Raw genomic sequence first — 20819 nt, forward strand, 5'->3', positions numbered from 1 at the left:
GGGAGAAGGGCCTTGGTCAGTGAGGTGACCAAGAACCCGATGGTCACTCTGACAGAACTCCAGAGTTCTTCTGTGGAGATGGGAGAACCTTCCAGAAGGACAACCATCTCTGTAGCACTCCACCAATCAGGCCTTTATCGTAAAGTGGCCATACGGAAGCCACTCCTCAGTTAAAGGCACATGACAGCCCACTTGCAGTTTGCCAAAAGGAGGCTAAAGGACTCTCAGACCATGAGAAACAGGATTCTCTGATGTGATAAAACCAAGATTCAACGTTGGTCTGAATGTCAAGCGTTACATCTGGAGAAAACCAGGTATCGCTCATCACCTGACCAATACCATCCCTATGGTGAAGCATGGTGGTGGCAGCATCATGCTGTGGGGAAGTTTTTCAGCGGCAGGGACTGGGAGACTAGTCAGGATCGAGGGAAATATGAATGGATCGAAGAGAGAACCTTGATGAAAACCTACTCTAGAGCGCTCAGGACCTCAGACCCGGGCAAAGGTTCACCTTCCAACAGAACAACGACCCTAAGCACACAGCCAAGACAACGCAGGAGTGGCTTCGGGACAAGTTTCTGAATGTCCTTAAGTGGCCCAGCCAGAGTCCAGATTTGAACCCGATCGAACATCTCTGGAGAGACCTGAAAATAGCTGTGCAGCGACGCTCCCCATCCAACCTGACAGAGCTTGAGTGGATCTGCAGAGAAAAATGCGAGAAACTACCCAAATACAGGTGTGCCAAGCTTGTAGCATCATACCCAATAAGACTCAAGGCTGTCATCACTGCCAAATGTGCTTCAACAAAGTACTGAGTAAAGGTTCTGAATACTTATGTAAATGTGATATTTCAGTTTTTATTTTTAATACATTTGCAAAAATGTCTAAAAACCTGTTTTTGCATTGTCATCATGGGGTATTGTGTGTAGATTGATTAGGCTGTAACGTAACAAAATGTGGAAAAAGTCAAGGGGTCTGAATACTTCCCGAATGCACTGTAACAGAGAGTAACATGGAATAGAGGTTTACCAGTTCAAATGGCCCTGGTGTCCTCAGCTGACGGAGGAACTGGAGGAGGAGGAGAGTCTGGTGTTCTGGTAGACAGAGACCGTATGTCCCCCCACAGCCACCATACTGACCAGAAACATACAAAACAAATTGTGAAGGTCAGTGGAATTATGATATCCATACAAATTTCCCTCTGAAATTGTCATGTTAAAAAGAGTCCATCGTCGTTGCCCTGATAGATTGAGGAATTTATTAAGTTAAACACAGTTGTTTAGTACCCTCTGTCCATTGCCTGTCTCGGTGTGTGAAGGGCTCTTCAGACTGGCCTGTCCACTGTGTGCTGGGAGCAGGAAGAGAAGAGCATCTTCTAGGATGAACTCTTTTGCGATCTGTCCGTCAAACCCTGGGTCCCTCAGCCCATCAAAGTGCAGGTCAGTCTCAGCCTTTCAGACAGGGATTATGGGAAATTTAGCAGCGGCTTTCATTAAGGGACTGTACTGAGAGTAAACATGTTCTGCCACCTACTGGATATATGAGTTATCTTAATACCTTAGGAAACGTATGAATGGGTGCCAACACAATGACCGGATCCCTTCCCTCTACCCTGACTCACACTTAGAGGTGTAAGCAATGAGGGGAATTCAAGGAAGGAATTGGTCACATTGAACCTTAAGAGACATGTTGGTTTCCCTAAGATGAGTACATGGAACAGGCTATACAGCCTACAGAAGGAAACATCATCATGTTTATTAGTGGCTCGGGTTATAGGAGTGGAACCAAATGGACACCATGTTTGGAATCTGGAAAAAGGGGAAGGCATCTCTGGGTCAAACCAATTAAAATACTTCAAGGGAGGCCCTTTAAGTGAAATGGCTTTTATAACTGTGACTAGTTGTATCACTCACCAGTATGCATGCATGGGTATGTGCGTGTGTGAGTGCACATGCGTGTTTGTATGCAACCCCCACATGTATGCAGCACAACAGCTAAAATACTGACTCTCTCTTCTCTGCTCAACTCGGAAGTCACACTACATGACCAAACGTATGTGGACACCTGCTCGTCGAACATCTCATTCCAAAATCATGGGGATTAATATCTAGTAATAACTCCCTTTGCTGCTATAACATCCTCCACTCTTTTGGGAAGGCTTTCCACTAGATGTTAGTAAATTGCTTCCATTCAGCTACAAGAGGTCTAGTGAGGTCGGGCACTGACCAGTTTGGGCAATTAAGCCTGGCTCGCAGTCTGCGTTCCAATTCATTCCAAAGGTGTTCGATGGGGTTGAGGTGAGGGCTCTGTGCAGGCCAGTCAAGTTCTTCCACACCGATCTCAACAACCATTTCTGTATGGATATCACTTTGTGCACATTGACATGCTGAAACAGGAAAGGGCATTCCCCAAACTGTTGCCACAAAATTGGAATCACAGAATCGTCTAGAATGTCATTATATATTGTAGTGTTAAGATTTCGCTTCACTGGAATTACGGGGCCTAGCCCAAACCATGAAAAACAGCCCCAGACCATTATTCCTCCTCCACCAAACTTTACAGTTGGCACTATGCATTGGGGCATGTAGAGTCCTCTGGCGGCGCGCTTTACACCACCCAGCCGACGCTTGGCATTCCGCATGGTAAACTTAGTCTTGTGTGCGGCTGCTCGGCCATGGAAAAACAAAACTCAGTAGTGTTGCAAACGAGGGCAGCCGGTTTTTACGCGCTATGCACTTCACCACTCGGCAGTCCCCGTTCTGTGAAGTTGTGTGGCCTACCACTTCGTGCCTGAGCCATTGTTGCTCCTAGAAGTTTCCACTTCTACAATAACAGCACATACAGTGGACCGGGGCAGCTCTAGCGGGGCAGAAATTTGACAAACTGAATTGTTGGAAAGGTGGCATCCTATGACGGTGCCACGTTGAAAGTCACTGAGCTCTTCAGTAAGGCCATTCTACTGCAAATGTTTGTCTATGGAGATTGCATGGCTGTGTGCTCGATATTATACACATGTCAGCAACGGATGTGGCTGAAATAGCCAAATCCACTCATTTGAAGGGGTGTCCACATACCTTTGGATACATAGTGCATGTTGACGTCTTTGAACGTTGCAATCTCACAGTCTTATGGCACCACCTAGTGACTACTCTAAAACAGCATCAGTAGAGACCGGCTACAGTAGTAATGTGCCGACCAAGCAATAACCCCCTCTTACCTTCACTATGATAGGCAGAAGGGAACCACTGAACTGAAGAGTGAATGTCATCAGCTGGAAACACAGGAGACACCTACTGCAGGAGAAACAGTCACATAGAATAGTGACAAATCAGAACGATGTACAAAGATGAATAATTGAACAGTTGTGAGGTTGATCCGAGGGTGGCTAACCTGTGCCGAGAGCTAGGCTCCTCATTGGTCAATGCTGCCACCCTCAACACCTGACCTATGACCTCCTTCACATGGTCCAAGGCCTCATGGGATGCATCAGGACCCAGCTGCTGCAGAAGAAAGGGCTTGAGCTGAGAAGAGAAGGAGAAAGCGAGAGTAAAAAAAAAAGAAAGACAGAAAGAGAGAGAAAATAGGATAGAGAAAGAGACGGGGAGGATAAAGAGAGAAAAGTTGTCAGTGTTAAAAAAAGTCTGAAGAAGTTCAAGTCTGTACCCAGCAGAGTTGGATAGAGTCCAACTTAATTATAACACCTCAGTATCAGTCAAGGCAATAACTGTTTCGAGCTCATGTGGAGAGATTCCATCTCATATTTTAAAGGAATTGTTCACATGCTACGCACTGCCACGGCAAAATAAACACTTGATACTCTGTTCCAACAGGTGGCAGTAACAGTCCACATTCGCTAATCCACAACCCCAGTTTTGATATGACAGATGAAAACTCCAACCACTCTCTCAGTCCCATCAATATTACATCTAATAGATCTAATCTAGTTAGATTACATTTCATCTGACAGAGACAGATTTCATTTGAGATAATCCCAATAAGGTGCCAGTGAGTGACGGTTGGACAGGGTTGGGAATCAGGCATTACTGTGCTCAAATCCGAAGCATGTGGCGTGGTTGGCTAGTCCACAGCAACACATGCACGCGCGCATGGTTGATTCTGCAACTTCGGGCACTTTGGCCCGGCAAGCTTTCAGAAATGAAAATGTATTGAAACACCATTTTACCAGTATTATAATTGTCTTTGATTTGTCTAGAAATAATATCTGATAATGGCTGTGATCGTACTATTCAGGAATTGATATATTTTCGTCATTTTTCTCAGACAGCCATAGACAAATGTCATTTCCATCACGTCATTAAACATCCATTTAGTTTGAAAATGAAATATCATACAATTATTTTTATAACACATTTCTTATTCATTTGTACATTAACTTGCATTGAATATTATTTTAAGTGCTTTTTAAGGTTTCCTAAAATTAATAATTCAACACAACGCCTGAATGTATAAACTTGCCTTTGTGACAGCGGAAAATATTTATTTATCATAAAAAATAAGATATTTCCACCCAACCTTTTTGTGAGATTATGATAACAGCCATATGATTTCCATATCTAAAACAAATCAATCAATGTAAATTATACACAATATACTAATTTACCTAAAAATATGGGTGTGGTGGAAATGACAAGGTGTAGTGGAAATGACATCTACTTAAAAAAAAAAAAACTTATGAAAACAATATTTTATTGCAAACATTTTGATCAACAACCATTGTAGAACATTTAATTAATTTAAGAAAAAGTAAGATTCCAAAAGTGGGCAGCGCTCAAGGAAGTAGGCCAGTGTTTGAGAGATGAGCCCAGATTGCAGAGGGGTCATCCGCATAGAAGAGCTCAGTGAGCAAAGTGAAACGGTATCATTTGTGGTATGTCCAACACAGGTGTGGAGGGTCACCTGCATGTGAGAATCCCCAAAGTGAACTGCCTGGATTTCACTGGTGTATTTACGCAGGTAGTTCTCTCAGTGGCACAACTTTGGTTTTAGAAGTGGGGGGAAATAATTATAATAATTTGTTTTATCCTGTCGGATAAATACTCCAAACAGCCTACCCGACCGCTCGGAGGTGTCTGCATGGTCCTAAAGCACACCGTTGCCTCATTTTGTATCACATTCAAATGATAAAACTGGTTGGGGACAAAAATGCAATTTCAGAATGTGAGGAGGACATGCTGCCCCCCCCCCCCCCGTCCTACCCCCGTCCCCCCCCCCCCCCCATCCCCCGTCCCCCCCGTCCCTCGTCCCCCCCCCGTCCCCAGTGAAAGTTGCGCCCCTAAGTTCTCTGCAAAGTCAATATGCACGATGATCTCTTTTAATTCTCTCAGTTTGGAGTATTGGTGTCGAAAGTTGTACATGTTTCCCCAACTTCTCTTTCAATCCTTTGGAGAAGTCCTCCAGTAGAATATGCAGTGTGCCACACACCTTTTCTAATACTGTCAAATGTACAGTGAACTTCTCCATGTTTCCCTCTTCAGCTTTGTTTTTCCACTCAAACCACCATGTCTGCTCACCAGCATCAAAGCCAGATGTTTAAGCTCTTTGGCTTGGCAAAGGGAGAACTCCGTACATACACTCTTTCTTCAGGATCTTAGACTGAATAAGGTTCTCATTGTGGCTGCAGCTGATCACTTTGTGATGCTGTAGTTTGTCCACCATGAACTGGAGGTTGGCGTGGGTTTTGCAGAGGCATGTGTCCCTATCCCGGACTGTTGGCTTGACAACCCAAAAATACATATTTTAAAGAATTCACAGTAGGACATTTTAATCTCTGAATATTCCCTCTTAAACGTCTGATAAAAGGTTCTGAATTGTGCCATTCAAGAAGCGCTTGTGTTTTTTTTTCTTGTTCCTCGTTAGTGTGTCCTTTTTCCCTGTTGATGCTCTACTGTTGTCATCACGTTCATAGAATCTAGGGATGTTCTCTTCTGTCGCTGTGCTATTTATGTTACACTGCTTTTTCCTGGAGTATTGAAGACTTGTTGGCCTGTTTTCATTTGCCCTCAATGCTTTTGCTGATAATCCAAATTCTCTGTTTGCAGCTTTGACCAGGCCATACTTTCTCAGGATGTTGCCTCTGAGCATTTTTGAAGCCACTTGTTTGTCTTTGGCACTGTGCATTTTTTTAAATACTTTTGCTTTAACTCTGCAATGATGGCATTTTGAAACAATAAAATCCTTCTCAAGTTCTTCGGAGTTCCCTTCATTTCCTGTTTTGTCTTCGTCTTTGGGGAATCTTGTCTATCCATTTTCTTCATCAGTTGATCATACCTTTTTTTCTATTCCTCAGTTTTCCGTTAAGCTTTATCAGGTTTGACATTTGTTTTTGAGCGACCTCTTCCAACCTTTTTCCTTCCAGCAAGTATTAGACTTCTCATTCCTGTTGCAGACGAGGAAGGGGTATCAGGGCGTGCATCAGGGCAGGTAAGTTAGGGGCAGGTATGATGGCCTCATGTTCTGGCTGCAAGTCATCTGGTGACTGAGGTGTGGTGTTGCCTGATAGGTAGGTCTCCATTGCAACTGTTCTCTTTAAAGTCTGTCTTCTATTCCGTTGGTTGCAGTTCCATTGCCTTCTCTTGCTTCTTTGTTCTCTCTTTGTAAGCTCAGAGATAGATATCACTTCTCCCTTCTCTTATTTCTTCCAGTATCTCTCCCTGTCTTTTTGCAGATGTTCCTGGTATCGTATAGGATCATTTTGTATTTTGTTTTTATGTCTGTGACCTCTGTGCTGTTTTATGTGGCATCTTCTAAAAACAAAGAAAAAAATATATAAGTAATATACACTGCTCAAAAAAAAAAGGGAACACTTAAACAACACAATGTAACTCCAAGTCAATCACACTTCTGTGAAATCAAACTGTCCACTTAGGAAGCAACACTGATTGACAATAAATGTCACATGCTGTTGTGCAAATGGAATAGACAACAGGTGGAAATTATAGGCAATTAGCAAGACACCCCCAATAAAGGAGTGGTTCTGCAGGTGGGGACCACAGACCACTTCTCAGTTCCTATGCTTCCTGGCTGATGTTTTGGTCACTTTTGAATGCTGGCGGTGCTTTCACTCTAGTGGTAGCATGAGACGGAGTCTACAACCCACACAAGTGGCTCAGGTAGTGCAGCTCATCCAGGATGGCACATCAATGCGAGCTGTGGCAAGAAGGTTTGCTGTGTCTGTCAGCGTAGTGTCCAGAGCATGGAGGCGCTACCAGGAGACAGGCCAGTACATCAGGAGACGTGGAGGAGGCCGTAGGAGGGCAACAACCCAGCAGCAGGACCGCTACCTCCGCCTTTGTGCAAGGAGGAGCAGGAGAAGCACTGCCAGAGCCCTGCAAAATGACCTCCAGCAGGCCACAAATGTGCATGTGTCTGCTCAAACGGTCAGAAACAGACTCCATGAGGGTGGTATGAGGGCCCGATGTCCACAGGTGGGGGTTGTGCTTACAGCCCAACACCGTGCAGGACGTTTGGCATTTGCCAGAGAACACCAAGATTGGCAAATTCGCCACTGGCGCCCTGTGCTCTTCACAGATGAAAGCAGGTTCACACTGAGCACGTGACAGATGTGACAGAGTAAGAAGACGCCGTGGAGAACGTTCTGCTGCCTGCAACATCCTCCAGCATGACCGGTTTGGCGGTGGGTCAGTCATGGTGTGGGGTGGCATTTCTTTGGGGGGCCGCACAGCCCTCCATGTGCTCGCCAGAGGTAGCCTGACTGCCATTAGGTACCGAGATGAGATCCTCAGACCCCTTGTGAGACCATATGCTGGTGCGGTTGGCCCTGGGTTCCTCCTAATCCAAGACAATGCTAGACCTCATGTGGCTGGAGTGTGTCAGCAGTTCCTGCAAGAGGAAGGCATTGATGCTATGGACTGGCCCGCCCGTTCCCCAGACCTGAATCCAATTGAGCACATCTGGGACATCATGTCTCGCTCCATCCACCAACGCCACGTTGCACCACAGACTGTCCAGGAGTTGGCGGATGCTTTAGTCCAGGTCTGGGAGGAGATCCCTCAGGAGACCATCCGCCACCTCATCAGGAGCATGCCCAGGCGTTGTAGGGAGGTCATACAGGCACGTGGAGGCCACACACACTACTGAGCCTCATTTTGACTTGTTTTAAGGACATTACATCAAAGTTGGATCAGCCTGTAGTGTGGTTTTCCACTTTAATTTTGAGTGTGACTCCAAATCCAGACCTCCATGGGTTGATAAATTGGATTTCCATTGATTATTTTTGTGTGATTTTGTTGTCAGCACATTCAACTATGTAAAGAAAAAAGTATTTAAGATTATTTCTTTCATTCAGATCTAGGATGTGTTGTTTAAGTGTTCCCTTTATTTTTTTGAGCAGTATATATATAAGTAATATCTATAAATATAAGCATTTTCTAGATTAAAATAATTAAAAACATGATTAAATAAGCTTAAAGTAAAAAGTAATAACATAATGGATTTTTGTCATTTCCACCAGTTTCTGTCATTTCCGTCACAGGTAAGGTTGTGATGAAAATGACTGATGGAAACGATGCGTCTGCTGTTTTTGGAGAAAAATGACAGACTGCTTAGCATGCTTTGGCCAGTATTACAGCTAGCATATGGTTTACACTAAATAATCAAATATACTTGAAAAATCTAAATTCTACCACAAATTGAAGAAATTGTAGCCTGTTTGGAAATGACTGACAATAAAAATATTCTCTACACAAGCAATATTTACCTAGATTTTTCTTCTGGACATCACATCCTGAACAACTGTCCTCTGCAGACATGTGATTCCATGTCACAATACGTTTCCATGGTAACTAAGTCACCGACCTTCTAGCCATCGCTGATCCTCTTTTCATTTTCCTTTGGTTTTGTCTTGTCTTCCATCACACCTGGTTCCAATCCCATCAATTACATGTTGTGTACTTTACCCTATGGTCCCCCTCATGTCCTTGTCGGTGATTGTTTGTTGTAGGTGCTTGTGCACGTCTGTCCCGGTGTGCATCGGGTTATGTACCCATTATTTGATTGCTCTGTTTTCCGGTGGGTTTTTTGTTATTAAACTGCGCCGTTTGGAAACAGTTTTTGCTTTCTTGCGTCTGACTTCTCTGCCGCCGGTACGCACCCCTTAGACACACACACTGAACACTATTAATAGGACCTTTTAAATGGGACCGGGAGTCTCCGGAGACAACAACATAATGGCAGTAGGATCAGGATGTTAAGAACTCCAGATATTTGGCATGGTTTTGGTCATCTGGTGACTCAGCTAGAGTTTTAGAGACACGTAGGAGATGTCAACGAGACGTTAACTAGTCAGAAGAGATATGAGATTGGAGAAGAGTTGATAGTTGATTGGTATAACAGAGTGGAAAGTTGGGTTATTGGAAAGGAACACTACGGTTTACTGTGTTTCTGCCGCAGAGAGACAGTTCTGGCAGTAGTTTTGTGTGTGTGTGTTCGCACAGGCTCCAATATTTTAGCATGTTTACGAAAAAAGAAGCACAAAAACAACACTAGGCCTGAATGCAGCTTTAAGAAATAACTGGAGAAAATAAATAGCAAAAACATTATGTTCCCTCAAAGCTGTATATCCAATCTATCCATTATACTGCATGTGCAAGTCAGAGTGTATCCACTTGGCCTGTTTGCAGCACAGTGTGAATTGAAAGCCCTAAGCTCATTTACGAGCAATATGCTAGGAACGCACTTAGCCAGCTACCACACAACCCTCCACTACACAGCTGTAACAGCCTAATCAACATCACATGGAGAAAATACGCAGCACAAACATTCTGGAGAAACAAGAGTTTTCTAAGAGACATAGATCAAGATCTGTACTGTTTACTGTAGGTCCAGCTTTATCAAGAACTCGGGGCTACATTCAATAAAATAGGGTGTATATATATATATATAACCTATTTTATTTAATATAGCCCAACACAAACACCACCGTTCAAAAGTTTGGGGTCACTTACAAAATGTCCTTGTTTTTTAAAGAAAAGCACATTTTTTTACCATTAAAATAACATTAAATTGATCATAAATATAGTGTTGACATTGTTAATGTTGTAAATTACTATTGTAGCAGGAAACGGCAGATTCTTAATGGAATATCTACATAGGCGTACATTAAATAGTACCCGCAAAACACCAGTCTCAACGTCAACAGTGAAGAGGCGACTCCGGGATGCTGGCCTTCTAGGTAGAGTTCCTCTGTCCAGTGTCTGTGTTCTTTTGCCCATCTTAATCTTTTCTTTTTATTGGCCAGTCTGAGATATGGCTTTTTCTTCGCAACTCTGCCTAGAAGGCTAGCATCCTGGAGTCGCCTCTTCACTGTTGATGTTGAGACTGGTGTTTTGCCAGTACTATTTAATGAAGCTGCCAGTTGAGGACTTGTGAGGCATCTGTTTCTCAAACTAGACACTAATGTAGTTGTCCTCTTGCTCAGTTGTGCACCGGGGCCTCCCACTCCTCTTTCGATTCTGGTTAGAGCCAGTTTGCGCTGTTCTGTGAAGGGAGTAGTACACAGCGTTGTAAGAGATATTCAGTTTCTCGCATGGAATAGCCTTAATTTCTCAGAACAACAATAGACTGACGAGTTTCAGAAGAAGGTCTTTGTTTCTGGCCATTTTGAGCCTGTAATTGAACCCGCAAATGCTGATGCTCCAGATACTGATGCTCCAGATACCCGCCTATGTAGGTATTCCATTAAAAATCTGCCGTTATGGCTTTTTTGAGATATGGCCAGTCAAAAGTTTGGACACACCTACTCATTCAAGAGTTTTTCTTTATTTTTACTATTTTCTACATTGTAGAATAATAGTGAAGACATCAAAACTATGAAATAACACATATGGAATCATGTAGTAACCAAAAAAGTGTTAAACAAATAAAAAAAATGTTTAATATTTTAGATTCTTCAAAAGTAGCCACACTTTGCCTTGATGACTATTTTGCACACTCTTGGCATTCTCTCAATCAGCTTCATGAGGAATGCTTTTCCAACAGTCTTGAAGGAGTTCCCACATACGCTGAGCACTTGTTGGCTGCTTTTCCTTCACTCTGCGGTCCCAATCATCCCAAACCATCTCAATTGGGTTGAGGTCAGGTGATTGTGGAGGCCAGGTCATCTGTGACAGCACTCCATCACTCTCCCTGGTAAAATAGCCCTTACACAGCCTGGAGGTGTGTTTTGGGTCATTGTCTTGTTGAAAAACAAATGATATTCCCACTAAGGGCAAATCAGATGAAATGGCGTATTGCTGCAGAATGCTGTGGTAGCCATGCTGGTTAAGTGTGCCTTGAATTCTATATAAATTACAGTGTCACCAGCAAAGCACCCCCACACCATCACATCTCCTCCTCCATGCTTCACGGTGGGAACCACACATGCGGAGATCATCCGTTCACCTACTCTGTGTCTCACAAAGACATGGCGGTTGGAACCAAAAATCTCACATTTGGACTCATCAGACCAAAGGACATATTTCCACAGGTCTAATGTCCATTCCTCGTGTTTCTTGGTCCAAGCAAGTCTCTTCTTCTTATTGGTGTCCTTTAGTAGTGTTTTTTTTCAGCAATTTGACCATGAAGGCCTGATTCACATAGTCTCCTCTGAACAGTTGATGTTGAGATGTGTCTGTTACTTGAACTCCGTGAAGCATTTATTTTGGCTGCTATCTGAGGTGCAGTGAACTCTAATTAACTTATCCTCTGCAGCAGAGGTAACTCTGGGTCCATCCCTGTGGCGGTCCTCATGAGAGCCAGTTTCATCATAGCGCTTGATGGTTTTTGCGACTGCACTTGAAGAAACTTTCAAAGTTCTTGAAATTTTCCAGATTGACTGACATTCATGTCTTAACGTAATGATGGACTGTCGTTTCTCTTTGCTTATTTGAGCTGTTCATGCCATAATACGGACTTGGTCTTTTACCAAATAGGGTTATCTTCAGTATACCACCCCTACCTTGTCACAACACAACTGATTGGCTCAAACGCATTAAGAAGGAAAAAAAATCCATAAATAAACTTTTAACAAGGCACACCTGTTAATTGAAAAGCATTCCAGGTGACTACCTCATGAAGCTGGTTGAGAGAATGCCAAGAGTGTGCCAAGCTGTCATCCTTGGCTAAATGAAAAAATCTGGAAACTGATGAAAGAACGAGATCATGCTCTAAAAACAGCCCTAAAGTCCAAATTAGAGCATGACAGACATAGGTTTACCATGTTGAGAAATAAGGGGATGAATGAAATCAGACAGGCCAAGGCAAACTTTTTTGTTAACATAATTGGTGAAGCAAAGGGAAATTCTAAACTGATCTGGGAGAATCTAAAAAAGTTAACAGGGAAAGACCATAGTAACACTGCAAAAAGACTAGAAATCATGGTGAATAACAATCTAACACAGGATGCAGTCGAAATAGCAATAGGTTTCAATTCCTACTTTATTGACTCTGTCAGGGTACTGACACAGAAACCCTCCACTGGTTTCTTGGGCTCAGTGCTAGTAAATGACGCTCAACCTGTCTTTATCATAAGGGAGGTTTCTGAGTCAAAGGTGAACAAGGTGATTAGTTCACTAAAGAACTCTAAAGTCAAAGATGTGTTTGGGCTGGACTCTACCTTCTTAAAAACTACAAAGAGTCACTCATTGGCCCCATTCCTAAGGTCACCAACACATCTATTGGTCTGGGGGTGTTTCCAAGGGTATGGAAGTCGGCCATAATAATGGCCGTCTTTAAATTGGGTGACCCTGCTGACATGAGTAACTACAGTAGTATACTACCTGTGGTGTCGAAGGTTGTTGAAAAGTGTGTAGCAGAACAACTGATTGCCCACCTCAACAACAGCTCCTTCACATTACTCTCCATGCAGTTTGCCTTCAGAGCAAAACACTCCACAGAAACGGTCAACTGCTTTCTTCTGGAAAATGTGAAGTCCAAGATGGACAAAGGGGGTGTTGTTGGGGCTGTGTTTCTGGACCTAAGAAAGGCTTTTGATACTGTTAACCATGAGATTCTCATCACAAAATTGTCCAAGTTCAACTTTTCCTCCGATGCCTTAAGATGGATGAAATCATACCTTGGAGGCAGAACTCAGTGTGTCAGAGTGAGCAATGAGCTGTTGCCCACTCTTAGCTATGATGTGGGCGTGCCCCAAGGGTCAATACTGGGCCCCTCCTGTTCAGCCTGAACATTAATGATCTTCCTTCTGTCTGTACTGGGTCTGAAGTTCAAATGTATGCAGATGATACAGTGATATATGTGCATGCAAAGAGCAAACAACAAGCTGCACAAGAACTCACCACTGTAATGGTCCAGGTTACAAAGTGGCTCAGTGACTCGTGTTTGCATCTCAATGTGAAAAAAACTGTGCATGTTCTTCACAAAGAGGGCAACAGATGCTACTGAGCCAGATGTCTATGTGTCAGGGGAGAAGCTCCAGGTGGTATCAGATGCTAAGTACCTTGGCATCATACTTGATTCCAACCTCTCTTTTAAAAAGCATGTGAACAAGGTAATTCAAATAACCAAATTCAACCTAGCTAATTTCCGATTTATACGAAATTGTTTGACTACAGAGGTAGCAAAACTACTTCAAATCTATGATACTCCCCCAGTTAACATACTGCTTGACTAGGTGGGCCCAAGCTTGCTGTACAAGATTAAAACCCAATCAGTCTGTCTACAAACAGGCTCTCAAAGTGTTTGATAGGAAGCCCAATAGCCATCATTACTGTTACATCCTCAGAAAGCATGAGCTCCTGAGTTGGGAAAATCTTATGCAATACACTGAAGCATGTCTTGTATTCAAGATCCTAAATGGCCTGGCTCCCCCTCCACTCAGTATTTTTGTTAAACAGAAAACCCAAACATATGGCAGCAGATCCACAAGGTCTGACATGAGAGGTGACTGTATAGCTCCCTTAAGGAAAAGCACCTTTAGTAAATCCGCTTTCTCTGTGAGAGCTTCCCATGTCTGGAATACACTGCCATCAGACACACATAACTGCACCACCTATCACACTTTCACAAAAAACATGAAGACATGGCTTAAGGTCAATTAGATTTGTGAACATAATCCCTAGCTGTGTATTGCCGCTTTCCATGTTGTCTGTTGTCTGTAGCTTGTGAGGTGTGGAAACACTTGGTTGCTTTTATGGATTTTGACTTGTTGCTTTTTGTGCCATGTTGCTCTGTCTGTATGCTACGTCTTGCTTGTCCTATGTAGCTCAGCATGTGCTCACTGCTCAGTGATTGTCTATATTGTAATTGTTTTTAATAACCTGCCCAGGGACTGCGGTTGAAAATTAGCCGGCTGGCTAAAACTGGCACTTTTACTGAATCGTTGATTAATGTGCACTGTCCCTGTAAACATAAATAAACTCAAACAAGGTAAAATGTGGCTACTTTGAAGAATCTCAAATATAAAATATATTTTGATTTGTTAACACTTTTTTTGGTGACTACGGTACATGATTCCGTGTTTCATAGTTTTGATGTCTTCACTATTATTCTAGCAGTAAAAACACAGAAAATCTCTGGAATGTGTAAGTGTGTCCAAACTTTTGACTGGTACAATATATATATTTTTATATATATACACAGTTGAAGTCGGAAGTATACATACACATAGAATGGAGTCATTAAAGCTTTTTTTCAACCACTTCACAAATTTCTTGTTAACAAACTATAGTTTTTGCATGACACAAGTAATTATTCCAACAATTGTTTACAGACAGATTATTTTACTTAATCACAATTCCAGTGGGTCAGAAGTTTACATACACTAAGTTGACTGTGCTTTTAAACAGCTTGGAAAATTGCAGAAAATTATGCCATGGCTTTAGAAGCTTCTGATAGGCTAATTGACATAATTTGAGTCAATTGGAGGTGTACCTGTGGATGTATTTCAAGGCCTACCTTCAAACTCAGTGCCTCTTTGCTTGACATCATGGGAAAATAAACCAAGACCCCAGAAAAAAAATTGTAGACCTCCACAAGTCTGGTTCATCCTTGGGAGCAATACCGCTCAGGAAGGAGAAGCATTCTGTCTCCTAGAGATGAACGTACTTTGGTGCGAAAAGTGCAAATCAATCCCAGAACAACAGCAAAGGACCGACGTAAAGATGCTGGAGGAAACAGGTACAAAAGTATCTATGTCCACAGTAAAACGAGTCCTATATCGACATAACCTGAAAGGACGCTCGGCAAGGAAGAAGCCACTTCTCCAAAACCGCCATAAAAAAGCCAGACTACGGTGTGCAACTGCAAATGGGGACAAAGATTGTACTTTTTGGAGAAATGTCCTCTGGTCTGATGAAACAAAAATAGAACTGTTTGGCCATAATGACCATCGTTCTGTTTGGAGGAAAAAGGGGGATGCTTTCAAGACGAAGAACACCATCCCAACCGTGAAGCACTTCACAAAATAGATGGCATCATGAGGGAGGAAAATTATGTGAAGCATAATATATATTGAAGCAACATCTCAAGACATCAGTCAGGATGTTAAAACTTGGTTGCAAATGGACAATGACCCCAAGCCTACTTCCAAAGTTGTGGCAAAATGGCTTAAGGACAACAAAGTCAAGGTAGTGGAGTGGCCATCACAAAGCCCTGACCTTAATCCTATAGAAAATGTTTCAGTCAGAACTGAAAAAGCGTGTGTGAGCAAGGAGGCCTAAAAACGTGACTCAGTTACACCAGCTCTGTCAGAAGGAATGGGCCAAGATTCACCCAACCTATTGTGGGAAGCTTGTGGAAGGCTACCTGAAACATTTGGCCTAAGTTAAACAATTTCAAGGCAATGCTACCAAATACTAATTGAGTGTATGTAAACTTCTGACCCACTGGGAATGTGATGAAAGAAATAAAAGCTGTAATAAATAATTCTCTCTACTATTATTCTGACATTTCACATTCTTAAAATAAAGTGTTGATCCTAACTGACCTAAGACAGGGAATTTTTACTACAATATATATTTTTGGGGATTAAATGTCAGGAATTGTGAAAAACTGAGTTAAAATGTATTTGGCTAAGGTGTATGTAAACTTCCGACCTCAACTGTATATCACATTGAATATAATGAATTTATACCCCCAGATACCTGGTGAACAGATTAGATTGAATAGCGTCCTCAGTACCTGTGTGGTGTGGCTGTCCGTGTCTTCGTTTGTCCAGACCAGGCCCGTGTGATGAAGGAAGGCTGTGAGGGGCGTTACCGAGGTGACCAGGACATAAACTGTCACCATGGCAACGAGGCCAGGGCTCACCAAGTTAAGTGTGGTGATAGCTGGGTTCCTAAGGGAAGGGAAAACAACAACAACGATAACATTAGCTAAGAAAATCAAACCCATTTGTTTCAACGAGCGAATAGAGACCCCTGAACATAATTGAGCTGTCAGTTTCGACTAAGGGAAACGTGTTATTACTGGCAGAGTTGACTGACCAATCACCATGTGCCACATGACGAACATCTCCCAGCTTGGGGAGGGGCGATCCACAGGCAGATGGATTGATGCGTAATGCCAGCCCTGAAACAAAACACAGTAACAGAGAAACACACAAACACAAGTGATGAGAGACATTAATCTGTAACTAGTGATGACAGAGACGATTTAATTTATCATCTATCCTATACTGTCACAAGGGATTGTCATCAGGGCCGTTATCCGAGGTGGAGTAGAGCAGTTCATTTTTGCTGAGTTTGCATTCCTTGTGCTGGTTATGAGTTATGAAATAGCAGAGCAGCTGTGTGTGTGTATCCTTGCCAAATAAGTGTCAATCCCTATACATGTTTTGCTTTGCATATCAACAGCCCACTGGGCACAAATGTCAATTCAACGTCTAATCCACATTGGTTCAATGTAATTTCCTTGAAATGACGTGGAAACAACGTTGATTCAACCAGTGTGCGCCCAGTGGGAGGGAGTGAGAGTGTGTTGTCATTCTCTGGCACCGTACTACTAATGAAATTCCCCACCGGTGGAAACGTGGCGCCAGTAGAAAGAGGGTGTGTGTTCTAAGGCCCAAATCACTATCAGTCCTGGGCATGATCCCAACTCCTCTCACATCCCCCGGACTCAAATCACTGGCCAGAGAAGGATGAACAAAGCACTCAAATTCAAATCAGTTCTACAGGTAATCCACATCCCTCACATATGATATCTCAATCACAATCTAACGTTCTAATGGAGCTAGACTAAGTCTGATAGACGGAGGAAACCAAACCACACAACACTGTATTCCCTGAAACCACACAAAACCCTGAAAGAGTCCCAAACCAGGAAACGGACCCCCCTGCCCCTCCTCTCCGCCTGCGTCAGTCAGATTCACTCTGCCATTTGTAAGATAAATGATGTGCTCAAACAAAGGATGGGCAAAGACCTGGGTCCTGGTCTAAGGAAGAGGGGTGTGGGCGGTCTAAATGACCTGAAGAGGGGCTGTGAGGGGGTCTGCAGAACTTCAAGCTGAAAGGGGGCAATTGAGGAGGAGACACTAGCCTTCAACCGGGACTGCACCAATGCCAACATTTGTGTGGAAGACGAGCCAAAAAGAAAGGACAATATTGTTCTAGAAGTGGGAGACAATCTGTTCTGTACAGGGAAGAGAACTCTAAACAAAGAGTAAAGAGGTGGAAGAGAACACACAGAGGACCCTCAGTTACTGTCTAAGTCAAGCCCGTTGGTTGTCATTTATCTTCCTTCTGAGATATAATGAAGATAAGTGGCCAACCAAAAATATATTTTTTGCCCTATCTCCATCACAGCCCCTCTCTCACTCACTCAATCTATTATCTTTCTTTTCATGCGGTTCTAACAGAGGATGAATATAAGCAGAGATGCATTGGGTCATTATTAACAACTTTCTGAACTGATCGTTCTCAGAAAGCCAAATTATAGAGAGAGCGCAGGTATGAAAGCCGTGCAACCTTTTGAGGAAAACAACCCACGCATCTTCTCCAAAATGTATTTTCACCTCGTCATCTACGGTTTCCACCGATACAACTTTAAATAGTACTATAAGTACTTCAATTTATAGAAGTTTATACAATTTATAGCAGTTATACAAGTCTAATTACATACGGGTCATTTCCATGAAAACGCATCTGTATTTTAAATGTCTGCTGGCATTGGTCCAAATCTCTACTTTAAGGAACTCAAAGAGCTCGCCTGAAAACTAAAGGTTGTCTGGAAACAGGTGATGACTCACCTAGGTCGTGTTCATTAGGGCACACAACAGAAAATGTTTTCAACGTTTCTTATTGGACAAGTCTCCCCGTTTCAGTCAGTTGTCTTCAGTTTGGTGCATAATGAACACGGCCCAGATATCGTGTATCACTCAGCGCTCCACCTGTTGACTCACCTACTAGCCGGCTGTCTGTCTGGAAGCGACAGAGTCCGTCCACATCAGAGAAGGCCCCCACCAGCCCAGGTATCATGTTGACCTGAGGAGATGACAGATGGGATCCAGTGGATCCAAAGGCAACAAATGAAAGTTAGTGGACCTGTTTGAAGTTGAGGCAAGAGGACTTAGCCAGGTCCCAGATCTGTTTGTGCCGTCTTGCCGACTCCTATAGACCATAGTACTAGCAACAAACCGATCTGGGACAAGGCTAAGGATGGTCCTATGCGGTGTGATGTTATGGGATGTTAGTGTTATAGGAGTGTGTGTAAAGGAGAGAGAGAGAAGGGAATGTGATGTTTGTTGTTGGAGGAGTTCACTGTGTGTTTTCCTGTCGTGTTTGAACTGAGATCCACCATCTCAGGACAGAGCCGTTTTCACTGAATTCTCTCTTGGAAACCGACTTCGTCCTGGCTTCTAAAAATATTTTCTAGAAGAATCTCTGGGTGGATCTGATTTCCCATGAATGTTAGAAAAAAAACTGGGGGTCATTAGGGGATCAAGCTTCACAGCTGGGGTTTTAGGAGACTGTGTTACACCAATATGAAACCCAGATTAAAACTACACAACCAACGGTCAACAATCCGACATGGGGTAACATTCCCACATAGGTCACCAATGTTCCCGTATGAGACGTCCTTCCATTTGAGCATTCCCGTACAGTGTGTGTGTAGCTGGTCTCACCCTCTGATGGGGCTGCAGATGGGAGAAGGACACTCTCCTCAGACAACTCTTCTCTGAACCGCTCAGACACACCAACACACTCCACCCCACACTGCCACCTGGGAGAGAGGGAAATGAGAGGGAACGGTTAAAAGTAAGCATCTTGTACAAATAAATGAAGCTTTGAAACCATACCAAATACGGTGCTCCGAGAGAGAGAGAGAGAGAGAGAGAGAGAGAGAGAGAGAGAGAGAGAGAGAGAGAGAGAGAGATAACAGAAATCGAGAGAGAGAGAGATATAACAGAAATCGAGAGAGAGAGAGAGAGAAACATCTGGTAGTGATTGTACAGCCAGTATTTGGAGAGGAGAGGAAACGTGGTGTTTTTGGCCAGAACCATAGCTGTTTTGATCTCACTGTTCTGAAGCATTGAGAATAGGAGGAAGTGATTTAACAGCTATTATGGCAGCCTAGAGATGAATGGATAGCAAGAACTTTACCTTTGTGTGTGTAAATATATATATATATATTTACACACATATATATATATATATATATATATATATATATATATATATATATATATATATATGTGTGTATGTGTGTATGTGTATATATATATATATAGTGTGTATGTGATATATATATATGTGTGTATGTATATATATATATATATATATATATATATATATATATATATATATATATATATATATATACACTGCTCAAAAAAATAAAGGGAACACTTAAACAACACAATGTAACTCCAAGTCAATCACACTTCTGTGAAATCAAACTGTCCACTTAGGAAGCAACACTGATTGACAATAAATTTCACATGCTGTTGTGCAAATGGAATAGACAACAGGTGGAAATTATAGGCAATAAGCAAGACACCCCCAATAAAGGAGTGGTTCTACAGGTGGTAACCACAGACCACTTCTCAGTTCCTATGCTTCCTGGCTGATGTTTTGGTCACTTTTGAATGCTGGCAGTGCTTTCACTCTAGTGGTAGCATGAGACGGAGTCTACAACCCACACAAGTGGCTCAGGTAGTGCAGCTCATCCAGGATGGCACATCAATGCGAGCTGTGGCAAGAAGGTTTGCTGTGTCTGTCAGCGTAGTGTCCAGAGCATGGAGGCGCTACCAGGAGACAGGCCAGTACATCAGGAGATGTGGAGGAGGCCGTAGGAGGGCAACAACCCAGCAGCAGGACCTCTACCTCCGCCTTTGTGCAAGGAGGAGCAGGAGAAGCACTGCCAGAGCCCTGCAAAATGACCTCCAGCAGGCCACAAATGTGCATGTGTCTGCTCAAACGGTCAGAAACAGACTCCATGAGGGTGGTATGAGGGCCCAACGTCCATAGGTGGGGGTTGTGCTTACAGCCCAACACCGTGCAGGACGTTTGGCATTTGCCAGAGAACACCAAGATTGGCAAATTCGCCACTGGCGCCCTGTGCTCTTCACAGATGAAAGCAGGTTCACACTGAGCACGTGACAGACGTGACAGAGTCTGGAGACGCCGTGGAGAACGTTCTGCTGCCTGCAACATCCTCCAGCATGACCGGTTTGGCGGTGGGTCAGTCATGGTGTGGGGTGGCATTTCTTTGGGGGGCCGCACAGCCCTCCATGTGCTCGCCAGAGGTAGCCTGACTGCCATTAGGTACCGAGATGAGATCCTCAGACCCCTTGTGAGACCATATGCTGGTGCGGTTGGCCCTGGGTTCCTCCTAATGCAAGA

The 20819-nt window shown here is 43.2% G+C and overlaps 1 protein-coding gene across 1 annotated transcript in view; it reads right to left on the bottom strand.

Annotated features, from left to right (window-relative positions):
* LOC106609304 (cadherin-like and PC-esterase domain-containing protein 1) overlaps positions 1–20819 on the bottom strand; it is an 80405-nt gene that overhangs the window by 36132 nt on the left and 23454 nt on the right. Inside the window, exons 3-10 of the mRNA XM_014207972.3 lie at positions 19100–19197; positions 18377–18458; positions 16461–16545; positions 16156–16312; positions 3391–3521; positions 3218–3293; positions 1287–1451; positions 1030–1134 (exon numbers count right to left, since the gene is read on the bottom strand). Of these exons, the coding sequence (XP_014063447.2) occupies positions 1030–1134; positions 1287–1451; positions 3218–3293; positions 3391–3521; positions 16156–16312; positions 16461–16545; positions 18377–18458; positions 19100–19197 (899 nt within the window). The remainder of the gene's footprint in view (positions 1–1029; positions 1135–1286; positions 1452–3217; positions 3294–3390; positions 3522–16155; positions 16313–16460; positions 16546–18376; positions 18459–19099; positions 19198–20819) is intronic.

Source organism: Salmo salar, chromosome 07 (assembly GCF_965601325.2).
Source record: "Salmo salar chromosome 07, fSalSal1, whole genome shotgun sequence".
NCBI lineage: Eukaryota > Metazoa > Chordata > Actinopteri > Salmoniformes > Salmonidae > Salmo > Salmo salar.